Raw genomic sequence first — 26713 nt, forward strand, 5'->3', positions numbered from 1 at the left:
ATTCTTTTCTCCCAGTTACTGAATATTCCGTCTTCCAAATTTCTCAAGGCCTTTTGTGCACATAGCATGAAGATGTGTCGTTGTCACGCAGTAAGACTTCAGTTGTGTGTCTTTGGGTTAGGTGCTCTACAGGCAGTACTGATACCAACATGAAACCGTATGATTAGGGGCATAAATTGGCTCAGTTTCCTGGGCGGGGGCTGTGGGTAGGTATGGTTCTGCGTTTTGCTCTGTTGCTGGAGTGTCAAAACACTGCTGCGCAAATGAAACTAGAAGACACCAGATTGCATTTACCATATGCCACAGTAGGGTCCTTGGCTCGAGGGAAGTAGCAATACATCGCTCAGGGGGTGTGGGAAAATGCAGCCTAAGATGTGCCAGGCAGAAGCTGGGGTTCCCTGACTCCCTGGCACCCAATTCTCATCAGAAAACAGGCAGGGGAGTCAGGAATGGAGCGTTCGGGGTCCACAATCCTTCAATGAGTTTGGTTCGTGAGTTCTCAGACTCCTGGATGTTCAGTTGCCGCTGGAAGAATGGAGGAGGCCCATGGGCTGAGGACAGTTCAGGGTGGGAAGGGTGGAGTGATATGGAGTGATTTATCTTAGCTCAGCAGTGGCGATTTTCTGAGGAGCACAGAGGGCCTTTTGAGGGAGACAGGCTGTGGCTCTATAGATGAAGGCTTTCTCCATGCTTCTCATGGTAGTTCTTGATGAAAGAGAGTCCCTGTTTATCTATACTGTTTATTGACTGTTCATCATGGAGAATGGGTACGTACTACCTCATCAGATTGGACCAGAGATTAAATATCTTTTTCTGGAAGGAATGTCCGGGAGTGAAAGTTTATTAGCTAAACCCTCAGGATCTCTAAATAGTTTATTAGCACGGAGAACTCTGTTCTGATTTATGTGACCATAGGTCACATTCCTATGTAGGGAGTATGGTCACGTGATAGGGGCCTGATCAAAAGCAGGTGAAACTCTTGCTCTGGGACTTCCAACCCCCTCAATCTTACCAAGTTTCCTGGCCTGGTCGGTCCATTGTCCCACAGATAGGGACTCCTTTTAAAGGAAGCTGGACATTTTTCAAGATTCCCTTTGGTTCACAACCATGAACTAAAGGGAGGAGATTTTAATAAAACTAATAGCGCTGCAATACCTTGGGTGGTTATCAGTGCAGCCCAGGTCTCTCAGATTGTAAGGTAAAAGGCCAGGGTACACTGTAGCACTCATTCTTTGTGGGGGTCTTGCCTAACTGACATGGAGTTCAAGCAGGAAATGGTGTAGCCATGGTGGGTCCCAGAGATCAGTGTGGGAGAGAGAAGCACTCTGAGCAAGTGGGCTGGGTCAGAGGAGAGAATACAATGGCAGAGCCCACACATGACTGCTAGACACTCTCTGTGACCTTAGACACTTAGTGTATCTTTACATCAGATTAGCTGTCCATCTGTGGTAAGAGAATGGAAGGAAATACAAAGGTCTATCAAAGACCATTTAGAGGAAGTCATACATATTTACTTATGGTCATACTTACTACCATCTTTTTGTGATTCAAAGTTGATTGGTTGATTGATATTACTTATTCTTCTTCAACAATCTTAGTCTAAAATTGAATCAAGTGAGAATGTATTATGCACCTCCTACTATGCTGTCATATACCCCTTAGGACACATGCCTTTTACCTTAAATCTACAACACACACATACACACACACACACACACACACACACACACACACACACACACACACACACACATTCTGAACAATTCATAGTTTTTTGTGGAGATTTGGAGGTTCTACAATTGTAGATGGTTATAATATCCAGCAAAACACAAGCAACTGGAGATCTGTGGTTCATAGGATAAACAGGAGTGATTACAGTTTTAGCAGAGATATTTGTTTGTACGGAGTGAGCACTTGAGCCAGTTAGAGGGGGACTAGCAGGATCCTTTCCAAACCTACAATGGTTGGGAAATATTCAGAAACAGCAACAGAAACACATGTGTTCCCTTTGTGGGCAATGAGAATGATAGCACAGTAAAGTAATCTTTGGCTGAAGAATCAGAAGCGTCATGTGAAGATTATGCATCAACTTCACAGAAATTAGAAACACACTGGCAGTCCTTCTTGCTCTTGGTTTTATATTAGTCTGCTTTCAGTTGGTAAATTAAATACCCGAGGAAAGTTAATTTTTTTTAATAGGTCTATTTAGCTCACAGTTTTGAGGGATCAAAGTCTAAGCAGTATGCTGCTGGATCCGGCTGGGCATTGGGGGCTGGGCTGGCTTTATTACATCATGGCAGATAGCAGGAGATTTTGCAGGAAGGAGAAATTGGTGTGACAGAGAGCCAAGGCCAAGAAAGGAGCAGTTATACTTCTGTACTAGCTGTCACCAGAACTAACTAGACTCCTGTAAGAGGTGCACTATTTCTTTTCAGAGGCAAGATATCCAGTGTCCCATGTCTTACAGGTCCCATGGCTTCCTTTCAGAGCACAATAGTGTTCCTTAGTGGACAAACTATATCCAAGACACAGCAGATTTTTTTTTTATTAACTTGAGTATTTCTTATTTACATTTCGAATGTTATTCCCTTTCCCGGTTTCCGGGCAAACCTCCCCCTAATCCCTCCCCCTCCCCTTCTTTCTGGGTGTTCCCCTCCCCATCCTCCCCCCATTGCCGCCCTCCCCCCAACAATCACGTTCACTGGGGGTTCAGTCTTAGCAGGATCAAGGGCTTCCCCTTCCACTGGTGATCTTACTAGGATATTCATTGCTACCTATGAGGTCAGAGTCCAGGGTCAGTCCATGTATAGTCTTTAGGTAGTGGCTTAGTCCCTGGAAGCTCTGGTTGCTTGGCATTGTTGTTCATATGGGGTCTCGAGCCCCTTCAAACTCTTCCAGTTCTTTCTCTGATTCCTTCAACGGGGGTCCTATTCTCAGTTCAGTGGTTTGCTGCTGGCATTCGCCTCTGTATTTGCTGTATTCTGGCTAGACACAGCAGATTTTTGAATTGTCTTAGTCTTGCTGTTCTTTGTAGATCTATTCAATTTTCTTCGGGACAGGCAAGTACTTGGTTAAACTCTTTACTTTCCGTTTCTCACCAGTGTGACACGATCTACAGACCTATTGCTCATCAAGGCAGTGCATATTCCATATCTCCAATCCAAATGTCTGTGTGGAGAATCCACTTAGGAAGTTTGAATTATCTGTTCAGTACTGGTTGTTTGGGATGTGATCATAAGGTTAGGGTTATGTTGAACTGCCCTCATAGGAATGGACTGTTCTCAGGGAGGAGGATGACATCTCGGTAGGGTGAAGAAGCCACAGAGAAAATGATGGGAGTTTTCATATAAGATCTGAATTGGAGGGAGGTAGCCATCTCCAGATATTGACACTAGAACTTGATAACTGACAATTCAAGAGTTTCTGTTCTGGAAACCTGGTAACAAATGAATGTTGAATTTGTTGAAAGCAAGGACCAACTTTTAATCTGAAAGGCACTTTTTCTAGATTTACTGACTGTAGACTCTATGAACCTTGGATTACTAGATTAAAATCATGGTAGTCAGTGTGATACCAAGTGACCTTTAGCAGATGCTTTTTCATATTTCCTCATTTATTGATGGGAGTTAAAATACCTGCCTTGTCCCATGGGACTGTTCTTATCTAAAAGATGATGCAGATTAAATGTCCAGAAAGCTTCAAGGTGTCGAGTACAGATGTATAGTTTTATTATGAACACGTGAGTATTAGTTAACGTATTATACTAATGCCTTTCTCCTTGGTTCTTGCATGCACATGCTCTTATCTGTGCCCAGGGGTGGGGAATGACAAAGGCAGTATAAAATGGTGGAACAGGAGGCATTTCACAACACGAGGAAATTCTGCAACCCTCTCTGTGTGTTGTTTATATCCTCACCTTCCTCTAACATTTCTGGGCAGAGAAGACTGCTTCTCACTTTAATTCCTTTTCTCCTTGTCTAGGTGGTGTGTGATGTGACTGGCTCGGCTCCCATGTGGAACAAAGGTAGGGAAAGATCTCAGCCTCAGGGAAGAGGTACAGTGTAAAGTATGTGGGGAAATTGTTTCAACAGGCAGGCAGAGAGAAGATGGAATGGGCTTGAGCAGTGTGTGTGTGTGTGTGTGTGTGTGTGTGTGTGTGTGTGTGTGTGTTGTGGGGGGGTTGGACATGGTACCTGGGTTTAGTTTTCTTCCAACATCCTGTAGAATCAGTTTAGTGTGTGATATAAAGATTCTCCTTCACGCATCAGTTTTCAGTGATGGGAAAGATCCCTTTCTTTTGGCTCAGTTTAGCGGGGGCTATTTGGAGGCTAACAAATTGCAGAAGCAGCTCTATGATGAGATATAGGGGATTAGAACCCAGGGCCATGCAGATCCTATGCACTCTATTACTGAGCTAGATCCCTCAGTCATCAGGTTCATGAGACAGGGTTTCACTATAGAGTCTTAGCTGGCCACAGGCTTGAATCTCCTGCTTCTTCCTCCTTAGTACTGGAATTATGGGTGTGCAGACTCGAGAAAAACAGTTCTTAGCAGAGCTTTAGCTTAGATATTGCTTAGTGATATTTTACTTTCACAGCAGCAGCATCAACAACAAACAATAAAAGGGGGCTGGAAAATTGACATTCTAGGTCAGCTACTAATTATCTTAGGTTTGGTTAAAAATGTGCTTATATTATAATCCATTGTTTATAGGTGAGAACATTGAGTTTCAGAAACTCTGAGTGACTGAAATATGCAGAGAGTATATCGACCATTTGTACAGGCTCATTTCATTTAAAATTCCATGCTTTTTATGACACTGCATTTCAACTGGAGGCTTCTAAACAGTCATTCAGTGATGGAGTACTGCATTACTGATCTAAAAATGCTTTGTTTTCATTTAAATGCTCCACTCGAGCTTCAGACTGAAGGGATGCCTTTAGATGTGTCAGTCACCCTCAGCCCATGGACGGTAGAATGTATACTGAGAGAAGACTGTTTATAAAATGGCTTTATCTAGGAAGGGAGAGTGCACAAGAGACTGCAAGGAGGAGAAAGAATACAGACTGGGCTTCCCTAGCTCTCTGGGCTCTACTCAGATTAAGCCCTCTTAGGGCTTTGTCTGTGATGGCAAGTTGGAAGAAACTCAGCTAACAGAGCCTCAATGGGTACCTAGGGATCTGCTATGCACTGAAGGAAATCCTTGAGGAAAAGGAGATATGAGAAAAGCAATAAGAAACACGTGCTTGCCATGACGTATGATTATGTTAAATGGTCCCATGAACCCTCTCATTTCTTTCTCATAGCCTTTGACATTAACATTGACATACCTTGTGCATTTTCCAGGGTTCCTCATCCAGATATATTTGCACTACTGGGAACCATGGGAGAGGGAGAGGTCATTTTGAGTTAAACCCCAAAAAGTCATGTTATATGGTTGGGCAAGTTTTTGTTGGTGCTTCCAGTTTCTCATCTTGAGGGATAATGGTACCCACTTCAGAGTATAGTCTGAGGAAGAAGTAAAGAAAGTACTTGAGTCATTAAGTATAATACAGTCCATAGGGATCCCTTCGTCAGTGTTGAATTCTGAGGGTGCCTCATTTACAGTACACAAAAGCTATACATTGAATTGCACTGTGTAGAGAAGTGGGTTATTACTATAGCGCCTGTCACTGCAAGTGGAGAATAGCCAAGGGCCTAATGCTTGATTTAGACATTGGAACCTGAGAACCACTCAAAGAGTGGTGACTGAAGGGGTAGAGAAAATTTCCTGATACATATTCCTATCTTGTTACATATTCCTATCCTGTTACATATTCCTTACACTTAAAGATCTTCATGCTTTCAACACATCTCTAAGGCCAAGGGAAGACCATGTCACTCAGAAGTAAACTACTCAAAACATCTTAGTGCTTGTACCTCAGACTTGCCTGAGTTGTCTTTTAAATTAAGGACTTGGAGCAGAACTTTCTAAATCTTACTATTACTATAGTCAGGCAAGGTCACACGTGCCAATATTTAGTGTAGGCCTTGTGTGAAACAGATGTTTCATGTTTTTATTGGTGAGTTATGCTTGACAGAGAGGTTGACACAGTCAAAGAAGAAGCCTACATCCTAGCAGTGCATCAGTCTCAGGATAATTGTGACATCAACTTCTACCTACATTGCTTTATTTTGTAAGTTTTTGGCTAGGTACCACTTTTATCATCATCTAAGTTAGGGAAGCCGACGTACCTAAACTCCTGCTTTAGCAACCAGACCTGGACTTTGAACTCAGATCTAGACTTTTTTTGGTTAGCAGCAAAATAAGCCTCACAGCATTCTTGGACCTTGTTTTCCTCATTTATAATAGGAGGAGCCTATATTTTTATAATGTTACTGGGATATTACTCTGGCCTCCATTCCACTCCCCAGTAATTGTGTTCTAAGTGGAATGAATTTGGGTGGGACATTCAGAGCATAGAGTATGTTACGCAGTAAATATGGTTCTCTTGAAGGATGAGAGTGGCAATGGTCAAAGGGACCATTGTGGATTAAAGCACTCCCAGTGTGAGAGAGGATGATACTTAGGGAGACAATTGTGTAGGCCACACTTTCCAGGCATAAGAATGGTCAGTAGTTAAAGGAATCACAAGAATGGTCAGTAGTTAAAGGAATCACTGTGTAGATCCTTGTGTTTATGTAGCTCTGTCTCCTGAAGTCTTTGGAATAGAAGGCTCATTAGCTGTTGATCCTTTGGTTTTCTGATGAAGGTTGATTCCTGACAAGATTTTCATGATAAATGGTGATATGAGAAACCTAAGGATAACTGAGTTTATTAAAAAGACAAAAGATTCCATTTTGATCATTCCAGGCTGTTATGATGTGACCAGGGCAAGAGATGGTAACATTTGTTTGTTTGGGTTGTAGATATAGCTCATAATCATGATTTTTCTGTCTCAATGTTGCCTGACTCTTTAGTGGTCCATTGAAGCAGATCAATGGTGATTAAGCAGGGCCTTTAACATGGTGCTTAGTAAAAGAACAACTTTAAACTGTTAAAATTTCAGTATATCCTAGAGTGAGATCTTTACAAAATTAAAAGTAAATTACTAGAGAATAAAATTTAAAAGCAGGGTTAAAATAGATTCCACATTTAAAAATTATTAAGGGCAATAAACATCAAAATTGTCATAAATGCTTTCCTACACCTCTTTGCTTTTTGTTCTTATTTCTTCAAGGACTGCTATCCCTGGTTTATGGATTACATGCGAGGCAGTCATTGGGGAGGACTCTGCCCTACCTAGAGAGAACATACTCAGTGATAAAGGAGGGTTCTGCACCTGTAGTCCTTAGAGATAAACCAGAGAACTCAGTGAACTTGGAAGAGGGAAATAATTACATACTCCTTGCTAATTCCTAACTGGAATTTAGCATTTCTTTTCAGTACAAAGTCTGGCTGCAAACCACAGTAGTAGTAAGCAGTATTTGTGACTTTGGTCCAAGAGGTTATATCAGTTCATATGATTAATATTGAGAGATTGTTGATACTTATTACTACTTTGAAATATCAATAATTGCTATGCCTACTGTTATGCCATTAGTCAAAATGACATTAATTAAAATCGTTACTGCAATTAAAATGATCTAGTAACCATTTCATTCTAAGTAGTTTTCTTTGTATACTTTTTTGTATATTTCACCCATACATTTGAAAACAGCTCTAAGCATGTCCAGATATGAAGTTGCTAAAGTGTCTCCATAGCAAAAAAAACAATCTTAAGGACATTTTCATGGTATTAAGATCAAAGCATTTTGATAACATTTTCAAGACAATTTTCTTCCATTACAAATCAACAGATTGTGTAATTGCCAATGAGTTCCTGAGAAGGCAATAATCTCCGAGAAAGACCAGAATTATTCTAGGATCCCAGACCAGCTATTTTTCTTTCTCTTCTAAATTTATAGACATACAAATTTAGTTAACTCTGTGTTATTTTAACAGACACTGTAAAGGTCCTGAGGGTTAAATGAACTCACAATGGATGAAAGAAAATGGGTCATGACCATGACTTTCTGCCCTAAGGTCTTAGAGATGGTCTCCTTAGAGCAGTGGTTCTCAACATTGCTAAGGCTGCAATCTTTTAATACAGTTCCTCATGTTGTGGTGACACCCAGTCATAAAATTCTTTTTGTTGTTACTTCATAACTGTAATTTTGCTACTGTTATGAATCGTAATGTAAATATGTGTTTTCTGATGCTCTTTGGTGATCTCAATGAAAAGATAATCTGTCACCCCCCCCCCCCACACACAAACACAAAGGAGTTGTCACCCACAGGTTAAGAATGGTTGCCTTAGAGAAAGACTGATTACTAATTAACTAACAGTCCTGGTCCTGGAAATGAAAGCTTGGTTGTGATTTGCATTCAAAAGTCATTAACAATTTCCTGATTGGCCAGAAAGCAGTCACCAGCCTTTGGATTGCTTTCTGCAAATTGCTCTGTTCAGCCTTTATTGCTAGGTCATTCTTCAGAGCCACTGGGAGCAGCTGCAGCAGACAATGAGGTTTGTCTATGAACGGCATATTCCTTTGTGGCTTCAGATTTGTGTGCAAGTGTGGGTGTACAGGTTGGCATGAATTTGTGCCGACTTTCTTTGGTCAAAGGGCCTTTGATACTTTGGACAAAACCAAAAACCACACACATTTTGCAAGCACACACTTAAAATTTAACTCACTTTTTTTCTCCTCCGGGTAAACCTGTGTTTCATGTGTGTTTAAGTGTGCATTCCTCTGGATCCATGCAGGGTCTTTAATCCTGATTGTACTTGTATATGATGGTGTTGAAGTGTGAAGAATAGTATCTGGGGTGAAATATCAGACAGAAATTCAGATTCCTCAGATGACTTAAGAGATGAAGTAAAGGAGGACAAATGGGGGCAAGAGTGCAATTTTGGGGGACAGTCATTTCTGAAAGGCTGTGGAGCTGTGGCTGAGGAATGGTAATTAGGGTCAGGACAAGGGAGGATCTATTGGTTATGGGTTTGGTGGCTTTATTGATCATACACAGAGTTGTTTTAGTGAAGAGGCCAAGGAGATGTCACTATATGTATGATGCTATCCAGAGGCACGTGTGAGGTAGGAGTTAGAGATCTCAGGTGGAATTAGAGGGAAGTCACAAAGAAATCATGCATATTTAGACTGGACACAGAACGGAAAGTGCCCAGGGAAAGAGAAGAAGGCAAGGGATTGTTACTGGCTTCTTCCTGGTGACAGTTAATAGTTACCAAGTTGTTAGAGCTTGTTTAGACAGTGAGCACCTCTTTCCTGATTGGCCACAGAAGGAGGAAGGTGTTACCGTTGGGAAAAAGAAGAGACTAACTTCGTGTACTCACTGGACAAGCGGCCAGTATGATCCTTATACTAGTGTGAACAGAGGTTCTGGTGTGCCCAGGGAACTCCTGCTCTCTAACCGTTGTTCTGGCGTCACAGTACAGGACAGAGGGCACTTATGGGAAGTGAGGATGTTGGGTGCTACAGGGAGTGGTTCTTGGTCTGCTGCTCTGGGAAAAGTGCCTGAAGGATGTGGAATGACATTTTCTCCAGTGTCCTGCATTTAAGAAAGCCCATCACCTTTCACTCATACGGATACCCCTGGTTTTAAACAGTCATTCCCACACACTGAAGTTTTAACGAGCTACTGAGTTACATCACACAGTGTTCCTTCCAAAGTGTGGAACACTAAGAATGAGAGGGACCTAGAAGAAGAAATTTCCATGAAAACTTGGTTCAGACCATAATGGTGGGGGTGCTAAGGAAGAGGAAGCCTTGTGTACCCTGGATCGAAATAACAGAAAGATACAGCGTCTTCACGGAATGCTGGGAAAACCAAGGTCTCGTGTTAAGTGTTCCTTCCACCCCTGAGTCACACACCCAAATAGAATTAGATTTCTTCACTTAGCTAATTTTTCCCTTTCTATTCTCAAAGAAGCCAGGAGATCACAGGTGAACTTGTGAAATATTGTTGAACACATCTGTGAAATAGCCATGCTTGTTGGAGCCCTCTAACTGACTCATTCTGGTTCTCTATAAAGCTTTTCCCTGGATTTCTTACCTGTTATCACATGAGTTTTAAAAGAACAGCTTGGATCTGTCACTGGCTTTCCTTCAGAGAAGAGGAGAGTTATACAACTCTGTCACGTTAACCGACAAGCCCATTTTCATAATTTGACCTCCATGTCATTTACTTTGCCCAAATAGCTATAATGATGCCCATAAAATGAGACGTGGCAACTATTCATTCAAAATGGAAAACTTCTATTGGATCTACACGATATACGTGCTGTAAAAATTCTTATCTTTTCTGTTAGGTTTTCCTTGACTGGCCTTTTTATTACATCTCTTCCCCTGTGTCCCTCTGCTCTCTCTCCTGTTTGATTTCCCACAAAGATTGTGTAGTGTAACCTGCTGTATGGTTTATTTGGTATGTTGCCTTGCTTTTCTATTCACAAGGATGTAGGCGCCACCATGGCAGGGATTTCTAGGTTTTGCTCACTGAGCACAACCGGCTCCAGGGAGAATGCCTACATAAATGTGATAAATAAATAAAAAGCAAGCACATTTCCCTTCCCCCATTTAAAACCATAGCTTTGATAACCTTACGATGGGTAAACCAGAGAACAATGCACATCAGTAGCCTTTTTCTCTTCAGTCATAGAGACTATGCTGTCGTCCCTAAACCCAAGGTGATTTGATATTTATAGGTGCTTATACAAATGTCTCAGCTGCCATGGAGACAGAAATGACAGAAAAACTTGTTTCCTTTTGTGAGCCTTGTCTTTACAGAGAAACTTCTCTCATGTATCTTACCTCTTAATTTAAAAACACTTATTTCTCATGGATATATATATATATATATATATATATATATATATATATATATATTTGCTTTTGTGGCACACATTAGGAATTGGCTTCTGGTTGTCTGTTGACGCTTGGCTCTATTAAAGGGATGAGCTTTGGATTACCATGTTCTATACATCTCAGTTAATTTATTTGTGAAATGGAGAAGATAATTCCTACTGGACAATGATTATGAGAACTAAAAAAAAATGATGCACGTATGACGTGCATAGGCAGCTATGATCTGCAGTCCAGCCGTGGCTAGTGAGCCAGAGGATACATGATACTACTGCCATCACCCTCAAAGCAAAACAGTTGTACCCCGTGTTCTGTGGGCCCAGCAGTATAGAATACGGAGTGTAGTTGAAAAGCCTGGCCGTGCAGTCGAAAGGGCAGCATGCAGGTACCTGCTCCCCTCTTTTCTGCTGTGCGGCAGGCAGGTAATATGATCTGATGAAGCGTACTTTTCATCCTAGTTGTATGAGAATCATGGAGAGTTCTTAGCACATTTTCTTGATCTCTGTCAACTACAGTTATTATTAGCATTAAAATTTCAATGATATGCTGACTTAACAAAAAAAGAATATTTAGTGAATTAAGACAGATTGCCAAGTAGTGGCTGTTAAAAGCATTTTTTTTCAAGTTCCAGTCTTTTTTATTTTTTAATCCTTAAACAAAGTTTTAAATCTTGCGGTTCTGGTGAAGGAGCCCAGGCCTCACAGGTGACAGGCAGGGTCTTCAGTTGCCTCTTCAGTGTAATTGAAGAGACTTTCACCTTAAGTCACTGAAGGCTTCTGTCTTCCCACTTTATAGTAGTGATACATTCATCTGCTTGTTCTCTCGATATGTGGTTACTTTAAGCTAACACACGCACATACACACACACACACACACACACACAGAGAGAGAGAGAGAGAGAGAGAGAGAGACAGACAGACAGACAGACAGACACTAAAATCAGAATAATCTGTGGATAGATAAGTTGAAGAAACCAGTGTATGGAAAAAAAGGTCCATACCACAAGATTTTACAAATGATCACATAAACTTCTTGGCCATTCAACCTGAGCTGCTTTTACCAGAATCTAAAGGTCATCATCTCTTGATTAGCTTTAAAAGACACAAAACAGAGAAGACTTCTCTGTCTCAATACTTCATCCTGTAGAGGTGGGTAGGCTTAGGCTTAGGGAAAGGGTAGGAAAATCTCAGAGTTAGAGGGCCTTTCCTCATAGAGTGCTGCCTCTCATCTTGTTCTCTGAAAAGTCAAACCTACAGTCTCTATTTCTTTGTATATTTGTAGACAAAAATATTATTTTCTGTAAGTCAAAGCTCATAGGCTGAGGAGATGGGGAAGTATTATGGAATTTACGATACCTGGGGTGAAGCAGAGGGTTACAGAATTTATAGGGCCAGCATTAAAGCATGAGAGGAAGAAGTTAGAGAATACAGACAAAAGTAGCAGGCTTCTGTTTGTTTGCATTGCCTCTCAAGGCAGATTAAAGTGAACCCAGATCTTCCCCTTTGCAGTGTTGTCTGTGGGAATCATAATTTTAATGCTTCTCCCATTGCAATAATCATGTCATCCCAAATGTCATGAAGGTCCGCGGATCTGCTTTACGGACTCTAAAGCCACCAGTAGCTATGCTTATTATTCTGCTCTCCCAGGTCTTCAGTGGGAGCCACAGGTAGTGGTAATCTAGCAGTACCTTTACGGCATTTAGGGAAAGTGTAGTTTTTTTTTTTTTTTTTTTTGCATGGACTGGGAACTTTCTGCTCACCTCCAGTTTTCTCATATTCATTCCTCATACTGATTATTCATCGTACTCTGGCACTGTTTCCATAGTCTCTTGGTGATTCCTATGCTACTCCAGTTGGGTGCACCCATCTTCATGGCTTTTGTTTCTTTAGAACGTCTTCAGTTTTCTTCCTTCTGCTTCTGAAAGCAGTTAGAATACATCCTCCATTTCATTCTCATTCTCCCCCATTTGTTTTCTTTCTCTTCTCTCCTTCAGGCGCTGCCTTTATTCTTAGAGTCAGACACTTGGGGAGGAACTTCTCTACTGTTCCGGTTCTTCACTTGCATTGTTTCCCCAGTCATGGAACCGTAGAGAGGCCATGGAAACTGCTCAGCTTTGCTGGGCTTTAGCTTTCGGCCAGTTTTGATTTAGAATTTCTACTGACTTTTTAATTTTTCTGAAGCCTCTAAAAGTCTCTGTTACTCTTTTCCCACCTTATAATTTTTAGGTGAAGTTCTTTGTTTTGTTTATTGTTTGCTTTTGTTGTTGTTCTGGGACATAGTGACTAACGCACTTCTGATTTCGTTCCTGACTCAAGCTCTTAGGTAGCCCTGACAGAACGTTGGCTGAGAACTTTACCAATCAGAAGTTTCAGAGTTCTTACTTTACACATTTAACTTCCAATCCTCCTAGCCTTGTCCATTTGGTTTAGATGCTTCTTATCTACCAGGCCCGTCTGATCAAGGAATATAATATGTCAAAAGTTCTCCCCTGGCGGCTTCTTGTCTTCTCTTTTGCGATATCTCTTTCTGCCACAGCAAGATCTTTGTGAACACTGGACCATCTCTTTCCTCAGAAACCAAGTGTATGTCCTTGGGACATCAAATTAGTGTTCTATCTTTTTATTGTTTTATGCACTCAGAGGCCTCCTTGTGGGCACTATATTGTTTTCATGATGAAAAAAAACATCGTTGCATATATTGTTTCTCAAATATATGATTGCACTGATAGGATGAATTGTCACAAATTGAACTCCTGGGTTATGGGTCTAACTTTAAATTTTTTGCCAAGATATCATGGAGTCTGTGGTATGGATGGCGGTAGATATGTTCTTACACAGCATGTGACACAGTGTTTAAAATACTAGCATAAAGAACAACTTCCCACATCACAGCCGTAAGCAGTCACCAGAGAGAAAGAGCCATGGTCACTTGGAATGTCATTCTAATAGTTCTTCTCCAACGGTGAACATAGGACCAATTTTTGCCTTATTAGTTAATGTAATAAAAGTAATTATGAAATATTATTAACCTTGGTAGAATTTTACAAGAAAGACTTTTGGGGAATTTCTTATAAAGCTTATGCTAATGTGAGGTATTGTAGATAATAGCCAGGAACTCTAGAGTTAGGGACTTGATTCTAGAAAAACACAAGGTAGTCCAGAAAGAAGGTCTTTCAGCTCCACTTCCTTTTGTATAGTAAGAGTCAATTATGCTCACCGTGTTCTCTTATGGATATATGAGAAGTCACTTCTCTTGTCATCTAATCTCTGGGCAGACAACTGTGGAATGCTTCTCAGGAGAGGATATATGAGTACACACTGATAGATGAGAAAATGAAGATATCGGAACTAAATATCAGAGGTCTGAGGGAACAAGTTAGGACAAATGCTCTTTGAGTAGACAGTGCATAGGTTATAAGCAAGCCTGAAAAGTAGTGGGTGGGGTGAGGAGGAAGGTAGCCTTGAGTGAGCAGGGTGATAAAAGAGTTAGAAGATAAGAAGGTAACGTTAGAGCATGCTGATAAGAACAGAACTTCACAGAGTGCAGCCTTGCTTCCGATCAAAAGCCCCATGATGATTTCTTCCTCCAGGACACCATCTCTTGCTACCATGACACTGAGTGCTAGGTTGCATCACAGGAAGGATGTATGTACAATAAAATCATAATGAAAAGTAAATGCATAATTTCAGTATTTTTAAAATAGCAATTTCTGGGGGCTAAGGAAATGGCTCAGCAGTTAAGAGCAATGGTTGCTCTTGCAAAGGATCTGGGTTAGACTCCTGGCACCCGCATGGTGGCTTATAAACAATTATCACTTAACTCCAGTTCCAGAGGATCTGCAGCTGCAACTCTCTTCTGACTTTTATGGGTACCAGGCACACATGGGGTGCATGTATATGCATGCAAGTTAAACAGCTACACATACAAAATAAAATAAATGTAAAATAAATTAAAATCGCACATCTTAACGGATAGAAGGCCACCTTAGAAAGTAACCATTAACTAAGCATGAAGCTCTGGAATTCTAAATGATTAAGCCTGTATTTCATTAACTCTCATCGCCACTATTTCTCCTAAATATTAAAACCATTAAAGAAGAACAGAATCCTTGTAGATATGCAATTACAGACCAGGGCATGGAGAATGTAAGAGGAACCAGGGATATCATATTGTGTCAGAAAGGAAGTATACTATAAAAGGTTCTTAAGGGCTTGGAAACTTTTGGGGAGATTCCCTTTAAGCAAAGATAGGAAGACCTGAGAATGAATGATATCAATGTGTTAGTAGGAGTTAAATGTGCTTAAATCTGCCAACTTATGAAAATGAGTAGAAACGGATTAAATTCAGTCTCTTTTGAAAGATACCAGGAAAACAAGCATTTTGACGAGTAGTAAACAATGGAGTTAAACATTGAATTCCCTCTGGAAACTGCATGCCTTTAATAGTAGATAAAGGCATTATTTTTTGTGTACAGAAGTATTTCCTCTAACAATTAAAGGATTAAAGAATCACAGTGCTGCTATTACATAAATCCAGATGGGATAATAAATCTGGGAAGTGCCAGTGGCTGAAACACCACAAGAAAGAATAGGAGATTTTATGTTTCCTGATGAAGATGCCCTACCATCTATAATCCTTTGCTGTAAAACCATCAAAATACATGTAGGAAAATTCTGGATCCTAATAACTAACCTTAGCTATAAGAGAAACACTCTAACGTTATGAGAATGTAATCAATGACATCCAGAGTATGTGTAATGTCTACAGAATAGGCCCTTTGGATGAGAAGGGACTCAGACATAAACTAATTATAATACACACACCTTACTTTCATCTTTGTTTGTCTATGCTATCAACATCTATGAAGTCTACTCTAAAAATTATAAAAGTCATTTGAAAAGTTTCTAAACGGTGGATTTTAATGCTGGCTAGGTGTTTGGGAACAATGAGGAACTTCTGTAAAACCATGTAGGTCACGATGGTGCTTTTGCTGGTTGTTTTGTAAAGTTTCTTGCGTCTTGAAAATACATTTTAATCCTTTCAAAAGAAGATGTATGAAATTTGAAATTGGCCCCCTAACAATGCAGGGACAGGGTGATGGCTCAGTAGGAAATGTCAGTAACTGGTGGGTTTTGGAAATTCAGGTGGAAGGTTTGGCACCCAGTTGAGCTTTGGCGTCCAAACTGTACTAGCCACAATTCAATGCCTTTTAATTCTGAAACCGCTTTCTGTCTCTTCAGATGGCAAGACGAAGGTTTAAGAAGTTCAGCACCCTGGAGCTTGTGCTCATTGTTCTGCTGCTTATACTGTTCATCGTCGCGGTGGTTCTAATTGTGCTCTTAGCCAACTCCACGGAACCAAATGGTAACAAGTCACTCTGAGTCCCTCCCATGCCAGAGCAAACTCACCACCCATGGTAGAGACGGCACACTTTTATATGGCTTCATGTATGTATGAATGTGAATGTGAACGCATGCAGACTGTACATCTCTTACTGAATATCTACAAACCGTGGCAGGTCAATAGACAGTGGGTTTGCATTCTGAAACCTTCATCTCCATTTTTAGTTATTGCCTTGCATCCAGCTCTGCAATCTCTGAAATATATTTGCTGAATGTTATAAAGATAGTCATAATTCTGTGAATATAGATAATGAACAATGCGCTGTGTAAAAGGAAATATGTATATTTACTGGATGTCAGCTTAACTATTTAAGGTGCAAAATTGGTTTCTGAATAACCTATTTGTGTTATTTTTCTTAACTGTTTTTTGAGCTGATATGTTTCAAAATAAGGGCAAGAACGCTCTGAATGATCCAGGCCTTCCTATCTGCCCCACACAAGAATTACTTCTCGTGGGAACTAGGCAATGAAGCGCCAGCCTCTGACTACAGCCAAACCATTTTTGTCCTTTCTATTCAGCTCCCAGCTACATCATTCCCTGCTTTTTGCAGAAAATGAGGGTCTTAAAAACCATTTAACCTTTAAAGTTGTGTAAACCTGAAGAGGGAGCTAAGGCCTTATGCAGATGCTGGCACAAACGCAATTTCATTTATCGTATTTGAAACAAAAACCTCAATACAAAGGAGAACAATTAGAAAAAACATTTTCTTCTTATAATGTCTTTGTTTATTAAGTCCATATCTTAAGTAAAACTCCTTTCCCATTTCAGAGTGCAATGGGAATACCTTTTATATTTTACTGATCTTTAAATTAGAAATTGGAGTTTTGTAGCCATGGGGTAGTTCTAGACTTGTGTATCCCTTTATGACTTTTTTCATTTTGGAGTTTATATTTACAGAGAAATATACCACCACTTGGATGTGTTCTAAAGGGACTAGGGAATCACCTGAAAAAACAGAATTGAAGTTGCTGTGATTAAGATGGCATTGTTAGTGCCTTCTCTGTGTGTACCTCCAGCATGGGTCCTCAGAGAATAGGTATTAGATGGTCAGGGCTAGTGAGATGATAGTTTGGTAGTAACGGACTTGCTGCCAAGCTTGATGATCTGAGGTCAGTCTCTGGAAGCCGAATAATGGAGAGAGGTCATTCTGTCCTCTGACCTTCAGTCTTTTGATTGTATGAGTCATTTGGTTTCTCTTACCATGCGTACTATTGCCATTGCAGCATAAAGTAGTTATCAATAAATGAGTACATTTATGTTTCAGGAGTACTTCATTTTTAGACACACGTTTTGACCTGATTTGACCAACAGGGTATGGTTTACTCACCTGGCTTAAAGGGAAGTTGATGTCTAGTTTTGCAAGCATCTGATGGAGTCCTCTTCTCGTATGGACCATATTGCAACAAAGAAGGAGACGATGTGGGAATACACAGAGGTCAACACAGTTAGCAAGAACAAAACAAGGTGTTACAAAGTAAAGCTGCAGGATTTTAAGCACATTGAATGAGAGCACAGCCAGTCCAGGAGCTAACAGAGTTGGAAGTGCTGAGGACCTGACCCTGTTGAATCCTGTGGGCACAATTCTAACTTATTTTTGTCTACTCTTGTGATATGATAGCTGTGGACGCTGAAACAACTGGCACTCCAGACACTACACTCACCAGGACCACTCTTAACTTTCCCGAATGCCCAGTGCTAAGTGAGGCGGAACGGATAAATTGCATCCCTGACCAGTCATCTAATAAGGTTTGTGTCCTGCATCTTGTTTGCATTAACGAATTCATGTCATGGTGAAATTATTCTCATCTTCCTTCTCTTTGCTTTTCTCCTTCTTTTTCTCCTCTCCTCATTTTTCTTCTCCTCATCTTCTTCCTATTGACTTCACCCCCCTGCCCCATTTCATAGAAAGTTGTGTGTATGACAGCTTTGATATGTAGCTCGCGTAATCTTAACCTGTACTCATGTTTGTAGGGTCAAGGTCAAGGTCAAGGAGGAAGAGCTAGACCATACCCTTGGGTTGCCAGGTTTAGCAAGTTATATCAGAATTTTAGATAAACAATGAGCATATTTTAGTGTAAGGTTTTAGATTTAGTGGAAGTGTATTTCTCTTTCATGGGGCTACAGTCCCATGATTGCAGTCCTCAACTCTCTCCTTGCCTTTCTTGTTGCTGGCAACATGCCATTTCAAAAGGTTATCTGGGATCTACAATAAAGTATCATGCATGTGCACAAAGCCTGATTTAGCCTAAGGACAAAGTTTCAAGAGTTAATACTTTGGAAGGAAGAAGGTAATTAATGCCAGAGTAAAGAACTTACAGGGACATGGCACTTTATTACAGCGTTTCTAGGTAACCAGCTTATGCATATCCAAGAGTATTATGATTATAAAGTCATTGCGTGAGACTGGCCATTCGCATTTAGCAAATCAAAATATCTAGGTGGAAACAGAGTGCCAACTTCTGAGTGAAGTCCGCTCACGTGAAACCACAGATTAGCATTAAATGGAGAGTGGATCCCAGCTGCACGTGCTTCTTGGACACATGTGGTAGCTTCTCTGTACTCACTGTGTTGCGTGTGCATCTCTGGGGATGGCTGAGCAAGACACTCATCTATGAGATTAGCAAAATGTCACGATGAGTCAATTTATGGCTATGTTCCTTTATTACTGAATTTTCATTCCCAGCATCAATCGCCATTGGCCCTCCAGAGACCTCCTCTAATTTCTGAGATTTCAATTTCTTCTCAGTCTACTTACATATACACCAAAACTGCTCTGTGCATGTGCCCTACTGTACTTTTAGCCATTCAGTCTGTATATGGGGTAAAGTTTCTATAGTCTGTTCTATTACTCCAGACTGCTTAGCCTTCTTACACTTCTGTGATCCATGATTTTAGGGACAGCTTTTAATATGGATTTTACTCCCATCATTTATAAGTAGGGCACTGTTACCCTCCTTCTTGATGTAGGCTTTTATTGCCAATCCCACATTTCACTGATGGCAGAGAACAGAAATGTATAATTAAAGTCCAGCTACTTAGCTCAGGAAAAGGATATTAGATAATACTTTTAAACATTTAAAGTTTTCAGGGTTAGGTGTTTTTGTGATTACAAGGGAGAACAAGTTTACACCCTTAACACAATCTTCCACCCTTTTAACCACTATGATAGTCAATTAATGTGAAAGCTGTTGACATATTTTCCATAAACAGTCATGATAATTCTTATGATATTAGAAAGGCTAACTTTTAATATTTGAAAATGCTATTTTCTTTTATAGAATACACACATTGCAAGTTATTTATCAATTCTGAATTTGGCTTATGATGTCCTGTTTCAAATTCCAGTTTCTTTTTTTGTATATAATACAGATTTAATTTATGTATTCCTAATGAAAGATAGTTTATTAACAAAATTCATTTATTATTTATTTATTTATTTATTTTTTATTACTTTTTTTATTAACTTAAGTATTTCTTATTTACATTTCGAGTGTTATTCCCTTTCCCGGTTTCTGGGCCAACATCCCCCTTCTTTATGGGTGTTCCCCTCCCCATCCTCCCCCCATTGCCGCCCTCCCCCCATAGTCTAGTTCACTGGGGGTTCAGTCTTAGCAGGACCCAGGGCTTCCCCTTCCACTGGTGCTCTTACTAGGATATTCATTGCTACCTATGAGGTCAGAGTCCAGGGTCAGTCCATGTATAGTCTTTAGGTAGTGGCTTAGTCCCTGGAAGCTCTGGTTGCTTGGCATTGTTGTACATATGGGGTCTCGAGCCCCTTCAAGCTCTTCCAGTTCTTTCTCTGATTCCTTCAACGGGGGTCCTATTCTCAGTTCAGTGGTTTGTTGCTGGCATTCCAGTTTCTTACCAATGTATTTAAGTGATCAAGTTTTATGATTTATCAGCAAAGTTTTTGCTCATATAATTATGAGCTTCCACTTAAAAATTACTCTGGGTTTATGTAGCACCCCAGCATAGTCATCAGATGGTTCTAGGGAGAGCTACGAAGTCCTACAAATAAACTTGAAGTTATGCAATGTTTAGATACGGGACCTGAGCACATCAGAGAGGCAGAGCTTCTGCCTCGATTCTCATCCTGGCTCTCCTTTGAAGAACTGTGCCTGGAAGGCTTCACATTTCTTTGTCTACTGTTTCAAGTTATCAGTCAATGAGGCAGTGTGTGTTCAGATAAACATATTCATTAAGCAGTGCTTTTTAACAGTATTACATTCTGTGTTTAAGAACATTTTAAAGATGTATTCTCTGTTGAGAATTTCATACATGTATAATTTTAGTCACACTTACTTTCCCTTTCAACCCCTTTCAGATCTCCTCATATGTCTCCTCCCAAATTTATGTCCTCTCTCATCACCCGCCCCCACCACTTTTCTCCACCCTGTATTGATTAAAAACTTTACAGTTATAATCTCAATGGTCATGGGAAATGTTCTCTGAAAATAACTTGTAATCTGATTTGGAGACTTGAAGGACTGGATCATGGAATGGCTGAGAAGGTTTATTTCTTTACAATTCTACTGTTAGATTTTACCTTGACATGGAACAAAGCAATCATGTTAACTTTTAAAACCTTACTCAAAATGAAACGTTATGAAACTATATAATCAACATTTCCCCATGATTCAAGGTTAATTTTATTTATTTTATTGTATACCTATTTATGTGTGTATATGCTGTGTGTTCACATATCTCTGTACGCATGTGGAAGTCAAAGGACAATTTATGTGTTCTCTCCTTCCATCATGTGTATCCTAAGGATTGAAATCAGGTCGTCAGGCTTGGCAACAAGCACTTTTACCTGTAAAGCCATCTTGTTAGGTAAAAATTGACTTCATTTATTTTTAATTTTTACAAAGTTGCTGCACATACAAATGACCAGGACTGATTTTGTGAGTAGATGTTAATTAGAATCTTTTAAAAATTCCTGTTTTTACTTGAAAATAGGACACTTCTCTCATAGAGAGCCCAAGAAACAAGAAGAGTGTTTTAATTTGGAGCACTGACATGAGTGAGTCTTGGGCTGCTATATACTCTTAGCTCAATGACATCACGATTCTGAGAAGTGCTGGGTGACTGTTAGCCTATTGCTTATCATGTAACCTACACTCTCTGGGCTTGACTACATATTACTATCTTAACACTGTTTGTGTTGCTGTAACTGAATACCCAAGTCTGGGTAACTTGTAAAGAACAGAAATTTACTTCTCATATTTCTAGATGCTGGGAAGTTCATAGTCACGGTGATGTAGGCTCTCTTGCTACATTCTCACAGTGGGAGAAGGGAAAAGGCATTGAATCCCATTCACAAGGTGAAGACATCAATGTTTGATTACTGATTAGGGGTCCCTGCTCTTAACATTACACTGAAAATCCCTGAACTCTTGAGACGTGTTCTTTCATTAAACCTGAAACTAGCTTGGGAACCTTAGGTATATGTGGCTATGCCTGGGTTATTCTGTGGGTTTGGGGGATTTGGATTCCTTGTGTTTGTACAGTAAATCTTCTTATTCAGTGGCCCATCTCCCCATATATTTGTGACAAAGTAACTACCCCCAACTTAGTGGTACAAAATTAAAATTACTGTATTGCCGGTCATGATTTTATGAAGTTGAGATCTATATCAGGCTTGACTTGATCTTTTTCATGTTGAATGCTGTTGGCTGCAGGTTTGTTACAGAATTCACCTGATGGCTCATCTATCATGATGGAGAGATTCAAGATGAATTCATTCATGTTTCTGTCACCTTGGCCAAAATATCTGAGAAGATGTTTCTACTTGGGCAATTTTTTCCTTTTGTGAAGGCTCTCAGAAACTCTTTAAGAGACCAGAGACTCTTCATTGGCCAGGGCAATTGAATTCCTTTCCTGACAGCTCAGGGCTGCAAAAGATTGGGGCCAGTCTGCCTATCCTCTTACCAGCCAGGCTCAGAAGCGGCATCATGCAGTCTGTTGACCAAATCTCTCATGAGCCAGCCAGACTCAGTGGGATGAGCAGCATCCACTGGTTTATAGCTATATCAACAGTATTAGGCTCTAGTTTCGCTCTTTTATTTTCACCAACTTTTGGTATGAGATACTTCTTCATTTCTCATCTTCTATTGCTCTTAAATGTCAAGACCAGTAAGAGATGGACAGTGTAGAGCTTGATTTTATTTTAAAACAGTAGGGCCAGGATTTGATTTTTCTTCACCTTGTGAGTTCAGCTTAGTCATCTGTGTGTTGGAGCTAAAGCCTAAATATACTCCACCAAGATCCCCATGCACTGAAAGCTTGCAGAGGCTGAATGCCTTGAGTAAAATGGCTTGCCATTCACAAAGACCTCCATAAAGTCTTCCTTTATACTATTATACTTATATTACTAGTTATTTTTAGATTGTTCGAGTGACCTATTCTAATGGAAGTGCTAGGTAAAGAATTGTTATGTTCGGGGCTGGGGATTTAGCTCAGTGGTAGAGCGCTTGCCTAGGAAGTGCAAGGCCCTGGGATCGGTCCCCAGCTCCGAAAAAAAAAAAGACTTGTTATGTTCCGTGCCTTAGGAGATAATAATGATAAGGAAAAAAGATGGTGTTGGGTAGAGATGCACTTGTTTACAATATTTTGATCCAAGTTTAGTTAAATTCATGGATGTGAAAATTTGTGGCTACAGGAGACTGAATATATGTCTATTACAGAAAAAGTAAAGTTTGCATATTTTTGGTCTATATTTTCTATCGATTACTCAGGGGCGTGTACTTGAAACAATCCATTGTGCACTGTCTCAATTTTATTTCTGTGATATGAAGACCTTTTTCCCCACATATTTTGATTATTTTTTGGGGAGGGTATGTGTCATATCTGACCCCTGATATCTTTCTGGTGGACTAAAGGGCTTCCTATTAGCTGTGAGGCTGTGTTGAGTTTTGACCTTGTCAGACATGCATTGAATGCTGCCCTTAAATCACCATTCTTCTCACTTACATTTGGGGAGTTTGTGAGCTTAAATATTAGATGCATCTGCTACAGGGTGTGTGTTTTTGTTTTACAGATTTTTTTCTTTGGCTGTAACTAGATACCTTTCTCCCTTTAGCTCATTAATTGTATGAAGCATTGGGTTTCACTGTGGCCTTTTCTTGGTCCCTCCCTCTATTATATGCTCAGCGTGATTCCTTCTGTGACCTTCTGATTTCACCTTTCACTGTTACATCCTTTCCCTCATTAAATCCATATAGGAGAGAAAATGGTCAACATCCATTTTTTTTGTGAATCTGTGTCTTCGTTCAACATCATTTATCTGTTTATTTTTTGAGACAGGGTCTCACACATGCATCATCATATGGCCTTAAGGTCACTGTAGATGAAGGTGACCTTGATTTTCTGATTTTTCTAATTCACCACCCTAGTATTGGGATTGTAAGCATAAATTACTGTTCCTGGACTATGATCCTAGGGTGTGAAGTCACCAGGGACTGAAGCTTTGTGCATGCTAAGCAAGCACTTTATCAACCAAGTCCCACTGTCAGCCCCCATCATGAGGTCTCCAGGTATTCAAGCTACATGGTGCTCGTCATGAATGCTTTACTTAGGGATTTTTTTCTTTCTGTTTGTGCTTTACTCTCTGCCTTCTTCCTTTCCTTACTCTGGGGCTAGAGATTTCTTCCTCACCCTGGTTATTTGTTCGTTCCCTGATGAATTAGTAGTTACACATTCTGTACTGTTTGGGCAGTATCTGTTAAACATTAATTCTCACATTGAACTTGGCATTATGTATCCGAAGTCTACTTTCCTTCTGTGAGCCTTCTTCCCTCCACGTCACTGTTCTGTTGTCACAGCGTCCTTCAGCAGTTGTTTCTCTAGGTGTCCCATCACTTCAGACCATTCCCTATCAATGTCTCCTGCGTCTCCTCTTATTTCTCACTGTTGCTCAGCTCCATTGGAGGAGCTGGTGTTTCTGAGTCAACAAACAGAAACTTTATATCCTCATTACTCCTTCCCAGCACCTTTTCCTTTTTTCCCTCTTATCTGAGGTTTCATCTGAATGAGTTTCGAAAGGAAACAACAGAAGTGCAATTGTTGGTTCAAGTTTATATCACAGTAAAATTTGCTCCCACAGCAAGAGATGCATCTTTTTTTTTCACTCTCAAAACAGATTGGACATTCCTACTTCGGAGATCCAAGACCTGGAATGCTCCAAAATCTAAAAGGTTTTGAGTACTGACATGATGCTGCAAGTCATGAAACATTGTTTCATGGCGGTGGTGGGGGATGTAAATGTGTTTTACAAGTGCTGGGGCTATGGTTGGGTAGCGTAGTGCTTGCCTACCTTGCAAGAAGTCCTAGGTTCAACACCAGTACTACAAAGGGAAAGGGATCCAAAAAGTCTTTCACTGTCGGGTTATGTATATTATTATTTAAACACGATGAACTTTGTGTTTAGAGCATTCTGTCCTTAAAATATTTTATCATGTAAATATAAATAATCCAAAATTGTGAGAAAAGAATCTGAAATTCAAACCATTTCTTGTTCCAAGCCTTTTGGATAAGGAATACTTAACTTGTATTGGCTATTCATATAAAAATTATTTGATTCAATGCAATCATTTGTTTATAGCACCAGTTTTTTTTTTACTTGCCATTTGCAGGATATTGACATATTTTCAGTAACGCATATCTAGTGATACTCAGAACATGGGGAAAAAATGAAATGGAGAGTTTTGGCTTTCATTTCTCTATTGCTAAGAAATCTCTGGCAGGAATTTCACATATGTAACACTTCACTCTGTGGACTTTGAGTTCTATATCTGTAAAGCAATGTGACGGGATATATCAGTCATCTATTGCCATGGAACAATTATCCTCAAAGGAAATGGCTTAATGGAACAAGGTGTATTTTCTCATGGTTTCTATATTGAAAATATGGCTGGCTTTGGTTTGGTTGGGTAACTCTACCTTTGAGATTCTCAGAAGCTGCATTAAAAGTGTCTACTGATACCATGTTGACCCTTATAACTTAACCATGTGGGTTGTTGTCATGACTTTTGTCTATGGAGTTGTTACGCTGAGAATCCTGCATTGAGTTCCTTGATGCATGGTTCCTTTTATGATATTACAGATTGCTTTTCCTGTAGCAGGGACTCCAGTGGAAAAACTGAAAAAGAGTGAGCAAAGCCAAAGCTACCTCTGTTTGTAGTACAGGCAAAAGTAGGAAGTGTTATACAACTGTTTCCTATTAGTTGTAAGACAAAAGCTACCTTCTGTCTGTAGGACAGACAGAATCTAGGGAGTATCACTTCACTGTTTCCTATTAGTTGCAAAGCACTAGTGTCAAGCCCACACATACAAGGACAGATTTTTTGCACTGTTAGGGTTTACCCTCTGTGTTTCCCCTAAATTAGGTACATGAGGAAAGAGACTTCCACTTGACTCAGACATCAACCATGGTATAGGCAGGTACATTACTTGAGGCAAAATTATATGCTATTTGGTTTGTTAAGGAAAGATTACTGTCTTGTGGGGAGTTGAGATACTTGTCACATGTGGAATATATATATATGTATATGTATATATATGTGCATACATAGTACATACATACATATATACACACATACATACAGATGTGTAATATATAGATTTAAAAGCTTTCTTCTTTGAGTCTTAAAAAATATACTATGGCCTTTCCACCTAGTCCCTCTGAAAGTTCCAACAAGACAGAATTGGAAACACCCTTAGACAAGATAGACCTGGGGACACCCTTAGACCTTATTTGTCTTGACTTCACATGTGGACTTCTGCTATTGCATTTGTATGTTGAGTCTATTTAGTTCATACATAGAGATATACAGCAAATGCTGTTACCCATACACAAATAAACAGTATATAAAGTTAAATCAAAATTGGTTTGATTTGAAAGTGTCTGAAGAGAGTTGATTGCAGTCTTTTTATATTTTGTTATCCTTACAATTCAAAGATAATATGCATGAGTCTTCATTTATATTTTGGGATACCAGTGATGTAGCTAGAATTTTAAAATATATTTACTGCTTTTGTGCATAAAACATACCTTGAGTTTCTTATACCATCTCGTAAGAACACTGACAAGAAAAGTTGTAGAAGTTCTGTCCCTTGGTATTCTGCTTGGGGTCTCATTTGTAAACATGACGTTGTTGATATCACAATCTCAGATGAACTGACTAGTATTTCCTAAAAGGTAATGTCCTATTACTAAACGGAGTTGATCAGTCTAATCTCTGTTTCAGGATACATGTGACCAGCGTGGCTGCTGCTGGGATCCTCAGGGATCCATCAGTGTTCCTTGCTACTTTTCCAGAAATCATGGCTACAAAATGGAGAGTGACCTTGCAAACACAACTGCAGGTATGCTAATTGTAGAACCCTAGACCTGGAGGCTTGGCCCCTTCCT

The 26713-nt window shown here is 39.9% G+C and overlaps 1 protein-coding gene across 7 annotated transcripts in view; it reads left to right on the plus strand.

Moving 5' to 3' along the window:
- Positions 1-3867: 3867 nt before the first annotated feature.
- Mgam (maltase-glucoamylase) overlaps positions 3868-26713 on the plus strand; it is a 160490-nt gene continuing 137644 nt past the window's right edge. For 3 of the 7 annotated variants that reach the window (XR_005503531.2, XM_063285350.1, XM_063285349.1), the window contains exons 1-4: positions 3929-4024; positions 16140-16263; positions 17921-18048; positions 26550-26667. Coding sequence is in view for 6 of the 7 variants with exons in the window: in XM_063285350.1 (XP_063141420.1) it covers positions 16140-16263; positions 17921-18048; positions 26550-26667 (370 nt within the window). In the remaining variant the exon portion in view is untranslated. Of the gene's footprint in view, positions 4025-8450; positions 8547-16139; positions 16347-17920; positions 18049-26549; positions 26668-26713 lie in introns of those variants that run through there. The other 4 variants (NM_001427451.1, XM_039108642.1, XM_039108644.1 and 1 more) reach the window with 4 other exon arrangements.

Source organism: Rattus norvegicus, chromosome 4, assembly GCF_036323735.1.
Source record: "Rattus norvegicus strain BN/NHsdMcwi chromosome 4, GRCr8, whole genome shotgun sequence".
Lineage (NCBI taxonomy): Eukaryota > Metazoa > Chordata > Mammalia > Rodentia > Muridae > Rattus > Rattus norvegicus.